Below are 12318 nucleotides of genomic sequence, written 5' to 3' on the forward strand. Positions count from 1 at the left end.
ATCGATAATGGTTGGAACCGGGAACCAGTCTGACTTGCCAGTGAAACAACACAAGACACTTTGTTCAGCTATTTTTTAACCCACTCCTGCTGCTATATGGACACGTTATTCCTTGACTTTAGCACAGCTTTTGATATGGTCTCCCATAGTATTCTTGCCAGCTAGTTAAAGAAGTATGGGCTGGATGAATGGACTATAACGGGTTGGCAACCTTTCAGAAGCAATGTGTTGAGTCTTCATTTATTCATTCTAATTTAAGGTTTTATGTGCCAGTAATACATTTTAACATTTTTAGAAGGTCTCTTTCTATAAGTATATAATATTTAACTAAACTATTGTTGTATGTAAAGTAAATAAGGCTTTTAAAATGTTTAAGAAGCTTCATTTAAAATTAAATTAAAATGCAGAGCCCCCCGGATCGGTGACCAGGACCTGGGCAGTGTGAGTGCCACTGAAAATCAGCTTGCGTGCCGCCTTTGGCACTCATGCCATAGGTTGCCTACCCCTGGACTATAAGGTGGATAGAAAGCTGGCTAGATCGTCGGGCTCTACGGGTAGTGATCAATGGCTCCATGTCTAGTTGGCAGCCGGTATGAAGCGGAGCATCCCAAGGGTCCGTCCTGGGGCCAGTTTTGCTCAATATGATTCTTAATGATCTGGAGGATCGATCGCACCCGCAGCAAGTTTGCAGCTGACACATTGGAGGGTAGGGATAGGATACAGAGGAACCTAGACAAGTTAGAGGATTGGGCCAAAAGAAATCTGATGAGGTTTAACAAGGACAAGTGCAGAGTCCTGCACTTAGTACAGAAGAATCCCATGCACTGCTACAGACTAGGGACCGAGTGGCTAGGCAGCAGTTCTGCAGAAAAGGACCTAGGGGTTACAGTGGATGAGAAGCTGGATATGAGTCAACAGTGTGCCCTTGTTGCCAAGAAGGCTAACGACATTAGGGGTGGTATAAGTAGGAGCATTGCCAGCAGATCAAGGGACGTCATCATTTCCCTCTATTCAACATTGGTGAGGCCTCATCTAGAGTACTGTGTCCAGTTTTGGGCCCCACACTAAAAGAAGGGTATGGAAAAATTGGAGAGAGTCCAGCGGAGAGAGGATTAGGGGGCTGGAGCACATGATTTATGAGGAGAGGCTGAGGGAACTTGGATTATTTAGTCTGCAGAAGAGAAGAATGAGGGGGGATTTGATAGCTGCTTTCAACTACCTGAAAGGGGGTTCCAAAGAGGACGGATCTAGACTGTTCTCAGTGGTACCTGATGACAGAACAAGGAGTAATGGTCTCAAGTTGCAGTGGGGAAGTTTAGGTTGGATATTAGGAAACACTTTTTCACTGGGAGGGCGGTGAAGCACTGGAATGGGTTACCTAGGGAGGTGGTGGAATCTCCTTCCTTAGAGGTTTTAACGGTCAGGCTTGACAAAGCCCTGGCTGGGATGATTTAGTTGGGGCTTGATCCTGCTTTGAGCAGGGGATTGGACTAGATGACCTCCTGAGGTCCCTTCCAACCCTGATATTCTATGATTCTATGATGCTATTTGATTTTCAGCCTCCTGCAGCAGCACATCCTGTTGGGTTATGGTATCTAGAGCAGAGGTTCTCAAACTGGGTCGCAACCCTGTTTTAATAGGGTCTCCAGGGCTGGTGTTAGACTTGCTGGGGCCTGGGCCTGAAGCCAAAGTCTGGGTGCCAAATAATTGCTTCAGCCCTGGGTGGCAGGGCTCAGGTTTCTGCTTCAGCCCTGGGCAGCTGAGCTCAGGTTACACCCCTACACACACATCCATGGCTGAAGCTCTCAAGTTTCAGTTTTGCCCCCCTTCCACCCACACTCCCCTGTTTTCGGTGGCGGAGCTTTGGCTCTCTCCCCCACACCACCTGGGGTGGTGCTGCTCAGGCTTTGGTTCCCCTTCCTAGGGTCATATAGTATTTTTTGTTATCAGAAAGTGGTCACAGTGCAATGAAGTTTGAGAAACGCTGACCTAGCGCATAGAGTCTTTTCCAGGACAGGATGCCATCTCCTCATGCGCGTCTTCCCTTTGGCTGGGTTACTCCTCAGCTAGCGTGCTCCTCCCCATTGTGTTAGGGGGCTGTGTATGCAGGTTCTGCTGTGCACTTTTACAGATGTGCTTTTAAATCTCTGAATTTTTGTGTCCTCCTTGGTGTTAAACAGGCCCTCAGCCCCAGACATGCCAGCCAGTTCTCCTGCTGCAAGGATCTGAATGTTGCCCTTTTCCAGAGCTCTATCGTTCTTTCTCATGGGCCTGAGGAAGCCATGATACTTCACCCTCTTTTGTCAGTGAGATCTGCCTGTCCAGAGGGACAGAGCTCCCGTTATTCTGGTCTAGCAGTATCACTCTGGAGCAGTCTAGGAGTCTCAGAAGAATGTGACCAGATATGGGGGAGAAGTTCGGCTGGTTTGTCAGTTTTCTTTAGGTTCCTGTGGAACCTGAATGCACAGCCCAACTCCTTTCTGCTGCTTTGACCCTCTGCCAGCAAATGGCTTACGTGAATGGAGAGTGCAACTGTGTCTCACATAAGCGTCAACTGGGGAAGCGTGCACACTTAGTGTAAGTGTCCAGAATTACCAGTATGTCACCCTGAGCTAGCTGAGGCCCTCCCAATCCCTTTTCCAACACCCAGCTGCAGCTCCAATCTCCGTCAGTCACTAGATGTTCCACATTTGTGTAGTAGGTATTTGCAGTGCCTGTGGGAAGTCCTGGATTTTATGTGCCACAGTGAACCCAGGTGATTGGGCTGTAGGATTCATGATCAGATCTTGATTCTTGAACCCACTATTTGCCCATAGCCTCTGCCACTTGTCCTTTGGTGACAATCCCGAGGTTTTAAGAGCTAATCAGAAGGGGTTCTGATACTTAAGGTGGCATTTTCATAGATGGGTATGTCCGGGTTATCATATGGTCATATTCTTGTATTATTGCTGCTGGTCTTCGGAGGGATGGTGGTAAAGTGTGCGCGAGGGTGGAGAGCTAGACTATAGGTGTTGCCTTCATCACTCCTGTGACAATTCTCAGAGCAGTGCTTAAGGGCCATCAACAAGTTTCATATGTATGCGTCCTGTCCCTACTGGTGCTCTGAGAAAATAAGAACCAAGGTGGCTGTCTGCAAGGTGTGAGCATTCAGGCCAATTCCAGGAATAAGAATGAGCATCTCTCAGCCCAAAGGATCCTAATGTATTTTTCAAACTCAGCTACAAATAAGGATCACTTGACCTGCTGCTGAGATGAAGCCACCTCCAGTGTGGGGGAAACCAACATTAACAGCAATGTGACACAAGAGTTTAGGACAGAAGGTGAACAAGTGCCATGGAGAATTTGGAGAGACAAGCTGGAGTTACTCAGCTGGAATTGGGTCAGGCACCAGGGCTTTAGCTGTTTAAAATGTCTTGGATCATCAGATGGCCACAAAAGGTCATGGCTTACACTTCATTCAGGAGATGGCACCTCCAGCAGCACCAGCCTCCCATGGGCAGGCACTGGCTCAGTAAAGACTTGCTGACCAATCCTTCCAGCTTCCTTTACCACAGAGCAGGGCACTGCATATTTGCATCAATATGGAGCATGTGATGGGCACAAGCTGCCAGAAGCCCGTGGTTTCCCCCGCTTACAGCTGTGCTAGAACAAAACCCCGGTGCGGGGAGCTTGCGCTCAGAGCTGTGTGTGTAAGGGCAACACAAAGTACTGCCAAACCAGATTGCCAGGAGCCCTTCCCTTTTTAAGTGGCCCCAGATCTGTAGATGCTGGGTGGGGCCAGATTGTCAGCTGAGCCCAATATGTTCTGGGTAAGGAGGAGGCCCAAAAAGGAAATCTGCTGTTCCACAGTCCGTCCTGCTTCCTGAGCACCCAAGGGGCAGGATGTGGAGTGGGACTCAGGAGCTGCTCCTGCCTGTCTCCTGGCCAGGCTGAGGGAACAGGCAGCTCTTGAAGGTGGAGAGCCATGTTCCTGGCTGGGGCAGGGCTGCTGTGAGAGTCTTTTGTAATTCCTAGCCCCCCTCGAGTGCTTCCCCTGTCCACAACAGCAGCCATCTCCCTCACACCTGCCCAACTCCCTGCCTTGTCCGCAGACCTGGCTCTTTGCTCCTCCTTCAGCTCTCATTGCAAGAGGGGGAGGGGCTCAGGGAGCCCATTAGCTGCAGGGGAGGAGTGTCAGTGGCCAGCCTTATCTGTCACGCATGCAGCATGGGAGATAGCATTGCCAAGTGTCTGGTTTTTGAAACACTGACCAGACACCCAAAGTCCAGTTGCTGCCTTCAAAGGCACCGAAACAGTTGGGGCCAAGCAGGTAGGCTGGCGGGCAAGGAGGCACTGCACGAGGATCGTGGCAGAGAGCCGGCAGTAGGTGGCAGCAAGCAGCTATGCCCCCAGCATAGGCCCACATCTCACTCGCTGCCTCCTCCAGTGACAGCAGCAGTGCTGGGGATGGACAGTGAGAGTGCACCCAGGAGCACCACTGCTCTGCTGCTCCTGCCCCACTGGCGCCCCCGGGCAGTGCTCCCTCTGTGCCACCATCAGCTCCTGCCTTGCACAGTGAGTAGTCGAGGCAGAGCACACACCCCCTCCGGTGCACCTGCTGTGTCCCCTGCCCAGCGCCTGGGGAAGTGCAGGGAAGAGGGTACCCGCTCAGCCCAAGCAGGAGGATCCCTGTTCCCCCAAGCCGAGAGTCACCACCTGCCCTTTGGCAGAGTGGGGGCAGGCTGTGAGCAACATTTTACCTCATTGTTCACACACACACTCCCGCTCCCGCCCCCACCCCCGAGTCTGGAGCCACCATGTCCCCAGCCAGCCCCTGGGCCTTCAAAACCCCCATGTGCCCTGCTCCCCCAATGGAGCCACCTTGGCTTTGAGCCTCACTCTACCTTTCCTGGGCCTGCACCCTGCCCACACAACCATCCCCACCCCCCATTCCTGCAGGACCTAAAGCCATCTCCCCTCCCACTCATTCACCAGGAGAAACACGGAGCCCACAATGCCCACCCCAATCCCAACACTCTGGAATTAATATATGCTTGATCCTCACCTCTGGTGTGTGTATGTGTCTGGAGGGGCAGGGGAGGTGTCAGTATTAGAGCTTATTTGAAAGTCTTTAACTTTTGGGGGATTTTTTGGCAGTTCAGCTCAGTGGAGTCAGTCTCTCCCCTTATTCTTCCCTCCCTTTCCCTCCTCCCTCAATTATGGAGGGTCCCAAATACCCTCTGCCTTGTTGGGGTTATTATGGGACTTGCCTAGTTGCACTGTGGACCTTTTCTCTGTACAGCACAGCGATCTCTGTAGAGAGGAATGCATCACCTGATCTCAGTGTGATTTTGGTGAGGGTGGGGCTCGGGTGCTGGCTCTTTGGCCAGAGGAGGGCAAGAGGGACAAGAATGAACGTTTCAGCCAAAATGAAAATGCAGCGCGCAAAAGTCCATGTTTTACGTTGATTGTACAGAGGAGAGTGGGCGACTCAGAGCAGGTTTCTGTTGCTAAAATGCATGTTCTGTGTTTATATTTCATGCTGCACCGTACCTTGTGTAGTAACACCAGTAGCCCGACTGTTCACTCATGAAGGGTTGTTATGGCTCCAGTCTTTTCCCTCTTCTTTTCTATAGTATCTCTGGTTAGGTACAGTGTTAGGGATATAGGTAATGCTAGTTATTGTAGTAGTTGTGAGCAACTCCTTGATGCTTCCCAAAGTTCCTTGACAACTATGAATATAAGTACTGCAGCAAATCTTCTCTCCCTCACCCCCACTTTCCTCAGAACATGTGGTGATAATGGGTTTTGGGCTTTATCTGCAAAGCTGGCAGCATCTCTGCTTGCCATGGCAGGGCTGACAGGGATGGAACCAGGGCTGTGCGATGCTGGGAGCAGAGCTGGAGCCTGCTCAGACCTTGCCCACCTATTACAGCTACACATGACCTCATCAGGAGCAGGGTCAGTCACGCCGGGCCTGACCATGTAACCAGTGTAGTGCTAGGCTCTGGAAAGCAGTGCATGGGCTCACATAGTGCCATAGCACCTCAGCCCACCTGCCCTTGGCACTGCCCAGGTGAGAGCCTGGAATTTCACATGCATCATCAGCCAATGTGGGTGTGTTGTTTGCAGCACATGTAAATTAGGAAAGTCATTGTCTCATTTGCATGCTGGACCACTCTTACTGGTGTGTTCTTCCAGCTTGTGGCCTGGACTCCCCAGCCACGACCAGGCAGAGTGGTGGGAGGCTGCCACATAGGAGGGTTTCATTGCAGGGGGTGATGTACATCCTGTGGCCTTGCTGGCAGCAGACAACTCTGCTGTGGGGAGGGAGTCCAGCCATAATCTGTCTCCAGGGGACTCTCATGAAGGACTCTTAGGGCTGGACTGAGGTTCCATATTGCACCTTCTGGGACTGCCCCCTCTGCATAATGATTGTGCCAACGCTACAGTCCCTTCCCCCCCACCCCAGCCTAGCATCATTCCCTGGCTACTGTCAGCTCAGCTCATGGCCTTGATGACTGTGTCAGCACAAAAGGACGGGGGTTGGTGTCACATTGAGCCTTAGTGCTTGGCTGCTGCCATGGCTCAGTCTCATTTAGTGCAGCGTGGCCCCAGGGACACATGGGTGCCATGGGACTGCCTGGGCAGCCAGCCAGCACAGGACTGGCAGGGATTACTTCCTTTGGGGAAAAGCCTAATAACTGGTGCTCCTGGGCAGGCAGATGGCAGCAGCCACCAATGGGCCTTTCTTGCCCAGGGAGGTGCCCGATATCCTGCCACTGCCTACGTATGGGGCGGCAGTCAGTGTCATTGCCACTCCCTGTTTGTGTGCATGTGTTCCCCAGTTGTGCACCCATGCTGTGTGTGGTCCTGTGCATCTCTGCTCGCCACTGCTCCCTCTCCTTATCCTGTGGCCCTGGGAGTGGCTCAGGCTCTGCTGAAGGATACGGGAGGATGCTGCAGGTGCTCTGTTCAGCAGCCGCCACCTGTTCATAGCTGGCATCAGTGCTGATCTAAGGATGTTCACAGGGCAACTGGCTGGGGAGGGTGCCTGCTAACGCTGAGCCTGGCAGCTTGAGGGACAGCATACTTGTGTCTCCAGGGGCTCCATGCCCAGCAGTGCTCCTTTGCAGGACCTTTTTCCTGGGCCCAGGATACAGATGACCTAGCCGCCGGTTGCCGGATACCCTGACAATGGGCAGCAAACATAACAGTCCATCTGCCCTGGCTGTATGTGCCCAGCCCTGAGGTGGGGGCTGGCCTCTCAGGCCCTGCACCCATAGCACTGTTCAGAGAGAGCTGCCTGCAGCAGCATGGGAAAAAGTGCCTGGCCCTGAAAGGCATAAACATTTGGAAACCCTACACCTGAATCTCAGTTCTGGAAATTGTGCCAGGGGTAAAATCCTTGTCAAAGGCACCAGCAAAGCCCAGGCCTGGAGCATCTGACTGGGGGCCTGTTCCCAGGGACCTGTGCACCTGCTTATCCCAAGAAAGTGAATTTTCAAGTAAGCAAACAGAAGGGCCTACTGCGGTCTCTGTGATGTTAGCTAGGCTCTGGCCTGATGCTCCCTGCTTCCTTTGCACACCCCAATATCTGGCAGGGCTGTGATGGTCAGCCACTGCTGACCTGGAGGTGAAAGGATGCCCAGCATCTGTTCCCAGCTCCCTTGGCCAGCCCATCCCCGACCTATACCTGGGGAGCGTTTTCCATTTATTTTTTTGCCACCTGAAAATATAACAAACCCCAAAAATGCCCCAACAATTGCAAAGGTACAAGAATGTTTATTACTAGATGTGTATAAATACAACAAGCAGCTGGCAGAACTGTGAGTGCGTGTCAACAGGCTGTAAATGCACCACAAAAGCTGAGTGGCAGCAGCTGCGGGGATGAGCCATATAAACAAGGGAACCGCAGGCCAGGAGCAAACCTGAAGCACAAGCTACTCTGCTAGGATGGAACATTGAGTGCAGGTCTCCATAAAGCAGCCATGCGAGCTGTGGGGCAGTGCTGCTCTCAGGCTGGGCTCCCACATGCATGGTGCTCCCTGGAGGTGCAGGCAGACGACCACACTGAGCATCTCCAGAAAAATGCGACCAAATGGCAACGCTGAACTGCTGCCCAGGGAGATACAAGTAAAAGCAAATATTGCAGGGGGAGTCTCCTTTGGGTGACAGAATCAGCTACATTTATTTACAAAATGACAAGGCATCCCACCCGTTTCTGGCAGGGTAGCTGCCAGTGTTGCTCCCAGCATGGCAGCATCTGGTCATCTAGGCACTCTTAATAGCAGGACAGACATGTGGGAACTAATGCCAAGGGAGCTCTGGTCTACATGTGTGGGCACATCATATGAGCAAGGGGCAGAGCTATAGCAACAGCTTATGGCAGCAAAGGCAAATAACAGCACCGCCAGCTCCTAGGATCCCATTCACACGAAGGAGGCTGCAGAGCAGAAAACTGATGCCCCAGCTTTCAAATGAAAGACGAATTAACACCTGTGGCTGTTCACAGGCCAGTGGGACTGTCACCAACCTGACTCAGTGCAGACAGAACAAACGGATCACCCCCTGAAAGGAGAGGCCTTGCCACCACTGCACGCTAGACATGTTTGTGCTGAGCAAGAAGGCTGCTTTGATTTCTTTTTTATTATTTACTGGTTAACAAAAAAGCAACTAGCCGTATTTGTATTGTCCCTTTGCCTTGATAGTGCCACAGCAGCCACCCCACTGCAGATGGACTCATGAAGCAATACTCTGCCTACCCTTCCTGCTCAGTGTAGGCAGCAGTGTCAGTATAAAAGAGAAGGAAGGTTACACCAAAAATAAAGAGGTTGATTCTGGCCTGTGGACTGATCTACAATCCACTTTAAAAACAGCATTTCCTCTTGGATTTGTACAAAATAATAATAATGATAAAAGGTACTAGTGGTCCTCTCAGTGTTCAGTGGCCAGGATCTCAGTAAGCAAAGATCACATGGTATGTGACCTGGTGCCCATTGTCCCAGGCATAGAGCAGGCGGTCCTTGGGGTTATAGTCTATCTGGGTGATGTAAGAGTATTCGTTCTCGAAGAGTAACCGCGGGATGATCTGTGTATTGGTGTGGGTGTCAAAGGCGTACGAGATGTTGGCGTTCCTGTGGTTGTAGCTGTCCACAGCGTAGAGCACACCACAGATGACAAAGCTATTCCTGTAGAAGTTCCGGCGCAGGCCTGTCCTCCATGTGGTCTCCTTCTGGGTGCTCAAGTCGGCAGCATTCAGCTTGCTCAGGACAATGACCTCCTGGTTGAAGCCTTCGTAGTTGATGGCTGGGTAAATGATCCACAGGCCATTCTCATCCACAGCAAAGTCCACGTCGGAGTGGCCCTGCCACCGCCATGGTGTGGCCTCCTCATAGGCCACATCATGCAGCATGGCCCAGGCAGCTACGTACCTCTGCTTCAGGTCGTATTTAATGATGTTACGCGTGAAGGCCCGGTTGTAGTAGAGGGAGCCATTGTAGACAGCATGTCCTGTCCCAATCCAGCTATAGGGGAGTTTGTAGGAGTTGCTCCAGCGCCCTGGACAGCAGAGACATTGCACCAATTAAACCCTTGTCTCTCTTTCCAGGTTCACCGCTCTTCTGCCCCCACTTGTCACGCAGCACCCTCCTTCCCTCAGTTCTTGGTGGCCCTTTTGCCCCATTCACAGGTCATCTGCATCCTCTCCACTTCAGCACCTGTCCCAGCAAGGCACTGAACCCAGGTCTCCCGAGTGACAGGCTAGTGCCCTAATCGCTGGCCCTTCCTTCCTCTCCATCCTTCTCTAGCCCTTGCTCCCACCCCCGCCTCCATGCCTCCATCACAGAGCTAATCTGGGCTATGAACCAAGGCTCCTCCACACTGGACCTATAGTGCATGCTGCCTCCATCCTACTGCCCTGCATGTCTCCACCACCAGCCCCGCTGCACCTTTCCCTGGCTCTCTCAGAGCAGCAACTATCACCTTCCCCACACCCTGGTGACTTTCATCCCTCTGTCTCAGTGACCCTAAACACGCCCCTACTGGCTAACTCTAGCTCAGCTTCTGACTCTTCTTGGGACCAAATCGTCCCTTTCCCAGGGGGCTACTGATCTGCAGCTTGGCTCTGATCAGAGGTGCTCTCAAGCACAGCAGGGAAATCTTAGTGCTTCCTGGCAAGGAGCCAGGACAATTGAGCTTGGCTTTCTGCCCCTGTCTGGAGCTCACAGGAGTCCTGTCATTACCAGCAACAGCAACACAGGAACAAGCAGAGAGCTGGATCTGTGCCATAAGCCATGGCTCATTATTATTGGGTGTATTGCTGTAACACCTAGGAGCCCAGTCATGCCCAGATCCTGTTGGGCTAGGCACTGTACAAAGAGACATCCCTCATGCTTTGCTCAGCAGCCGGGACTAGGCAGACTGGTCCATGCCCCACATGCACCACTCGGAGAAGTACGTTGGTTTGTGCAGAGATGCTCATTGACATGGTTCCAGCACAGGTACAGAGACTGGGGAGGCAGCCGGAGAGTGTACCTTGTTTGAAGTTCTCCAGGTTTCGGAATTCCACCAGCGTGTTTCCATAGTAGTAGTTTGTGACGTAGATCCGCTCATCTTTGGCTAGTGGATCCTTCATCCAAGCACCTTCATTCCGCCCGTAAGTGTTCTGGGTGGTGGGGCCCGAGATGGTGGAGAGTGTATCTTTGCAGCGTCCTAGGGCAGGGAAAAGGGGCAATCACTCACTTTGTAGTTACTGGGGATGCAGAGTCTTCACTAAGCCTCTTCTCTAGCCACAGACTGAGGCATCAGCCCACTTCACACAGCTCAACAAGTACCATTTCCCACCCACCCCAGCTGCTTCAGAAACCATATCCTTGAAGTGTTCCCCATTGCCAGGCCCGTGAGGCCAGATGTCCTGTCATGTCACGCTTCTTAGGAACTAGCAGCCCTGTACCTGGTTCCTGCAGGGTCCTCTATCAGACAGCCCCACTGCATTTAGCAAAGCCGACTCCCTTTGGTAAATTATCCCCATCTGCTCCTGGATGAGATTAGCCCATTCCCCTGCAGCAGGGATGGCAAATGTGCCCAATGCCATTGCAGCATACAGCGGGTGCTGGCACAGGAGCCAAACTCAGGGCCAATGTCACTGCACAAGCTGCTGAAATTCACAATGCTTTCAGGGGAACTTTGGCCATGTCACTTGCCATCAAAGCCCAGAAAAATTTGCAGTTTTTTTGGAGTTCTCCAAAAATTGCTGAAAAATTCAGAGGGTTTGACTCTTAAATCCCCGCAGCACCAAAGGTGGAGCGTGAGCAGAGCCACATTTGCTGTGTCTCAGCCACGGCCTCAAAGGTATGTCTGCCTGCTAAATGCTGAGCCCATGGCCTGGACTGGCGGGACTGGCTCAGGACCGGAGTGGTAGGAGGTGTTGCAAATCAGGATCCAGGGGCGATATTCACAAAGGCACTTGGGCCCCTAACTGCCTCTTAGGCATCTAAGTCCAGCCGGTAGGCACCACTGATGCTCTCAAACCCAGACTCAGTGGCCACCCAGCCCTGCAGGCACCTCAGTGTCCCCCCGAGACTGATGCTAAAGCCTGACATGACCGGTGCTAAGGACCATGTCCTTCAGGCCTGCCTAGAGAGGCTGCAGGGAAGCAGCCAACCAGAACGCAGCAGGCCCAGTTAAAAGGAGCTGCAGAGGCTGAGCAGGGCAGTTGCTGGCTCGGCCCAGAAGGATGAGGAAGGAGTGCAATTGATATCTTCAGCCCTGAGGTCAGGGTGAAGAGGAAGGAACTACATTGGAAGTGGCCCAGGGAATAGCAGCAGCAGCAGCTATTAAACAAAGCAGTAAGTGACTGCTATCCGTAGGATCCCTTCGTTGGGACCTGGAGCAGGGCCGGTGCAACCATTTAGGCAAACTAGGTGGCCGCCTAGGGTGCCTAGTGGTTGGGGGGCGCCTAAAAGTCCCCTCAGCTGAGGAGGTGGAGTGGAGGTGAGCTGGGGAGGGGGGCGTGTGGGGAGGGCTGCCCGCAGTAACGGGTAGGGGAGCACGTACCGGGAAACAGCTCCCTGCCCCAGCTCACCTCCACTCTGCCTCCTCCGCTGAGCACACAGCCCAGCTCTAAGTCTCCTCCAATCAGCGCCGCAAGCCTAGGTGAGGAGGAGAATTAGAGCAGTGTTGGCATGCTCAGTGGAGGAGGCGGAGCCGAGGTGAGCTGGGGCAGGCTACCCAGGTAGGGTTAGCTTCCGCGGGAGGATGTCTCCCCAGGCAGGGTTAGCTGCCATGGCAGGTGAGGGGGAGAGGGAGGAAGTCTCCTCAGGCAGGGTTAGCTGCCAT

At 52.7% G+C, this 12318-nt stretch overlaps 1 protein-coding gene across 1 annotated transcript in view; it reads right to left on the minus strand.

Annotated features, from left to right (window-relative positions):
- Positions 1-7748: 7748 nt before the first annotated feature.
- The window catches only part of OLFML2B (olfactomedin like 2B), a 128363-nt gene continuing 123793 nt past the window's right edge, over positions 7749-12318 (minus strand). Inside the window, exons 7-8 of the mRNA XM_030572842.1 lie at positions 10516-10692; positions 7749-9540 (exon numbers count right to left, since the gene is read on the minus strand). Of these exons, the coding sequence (XP_030428702.1) occupies positions 8939-9540; positions 10516-10692 (779 nt within the window). The 3' untranslated portion in view covers positions 7749-8938. The remainder of the gene's footprint in view (positions 9541-10515; positions 10693-12318) is intronic.

The sequence above is a fragment of the Gopherus evgoodei genome, chromosome 8 (genome assembly GCF_007399415.2).
Source record: "Gopherus evgoodei ecotype Sinaloan lineage chromosome 8, rGopEvg1_v1.p, whole genome shotgun sequence".
Lineage (NCBI taxonomy): Eukaryota > Metazoa > Chordata > Testudines > Testudinidae > Gopherus > Gopherus evgoodei.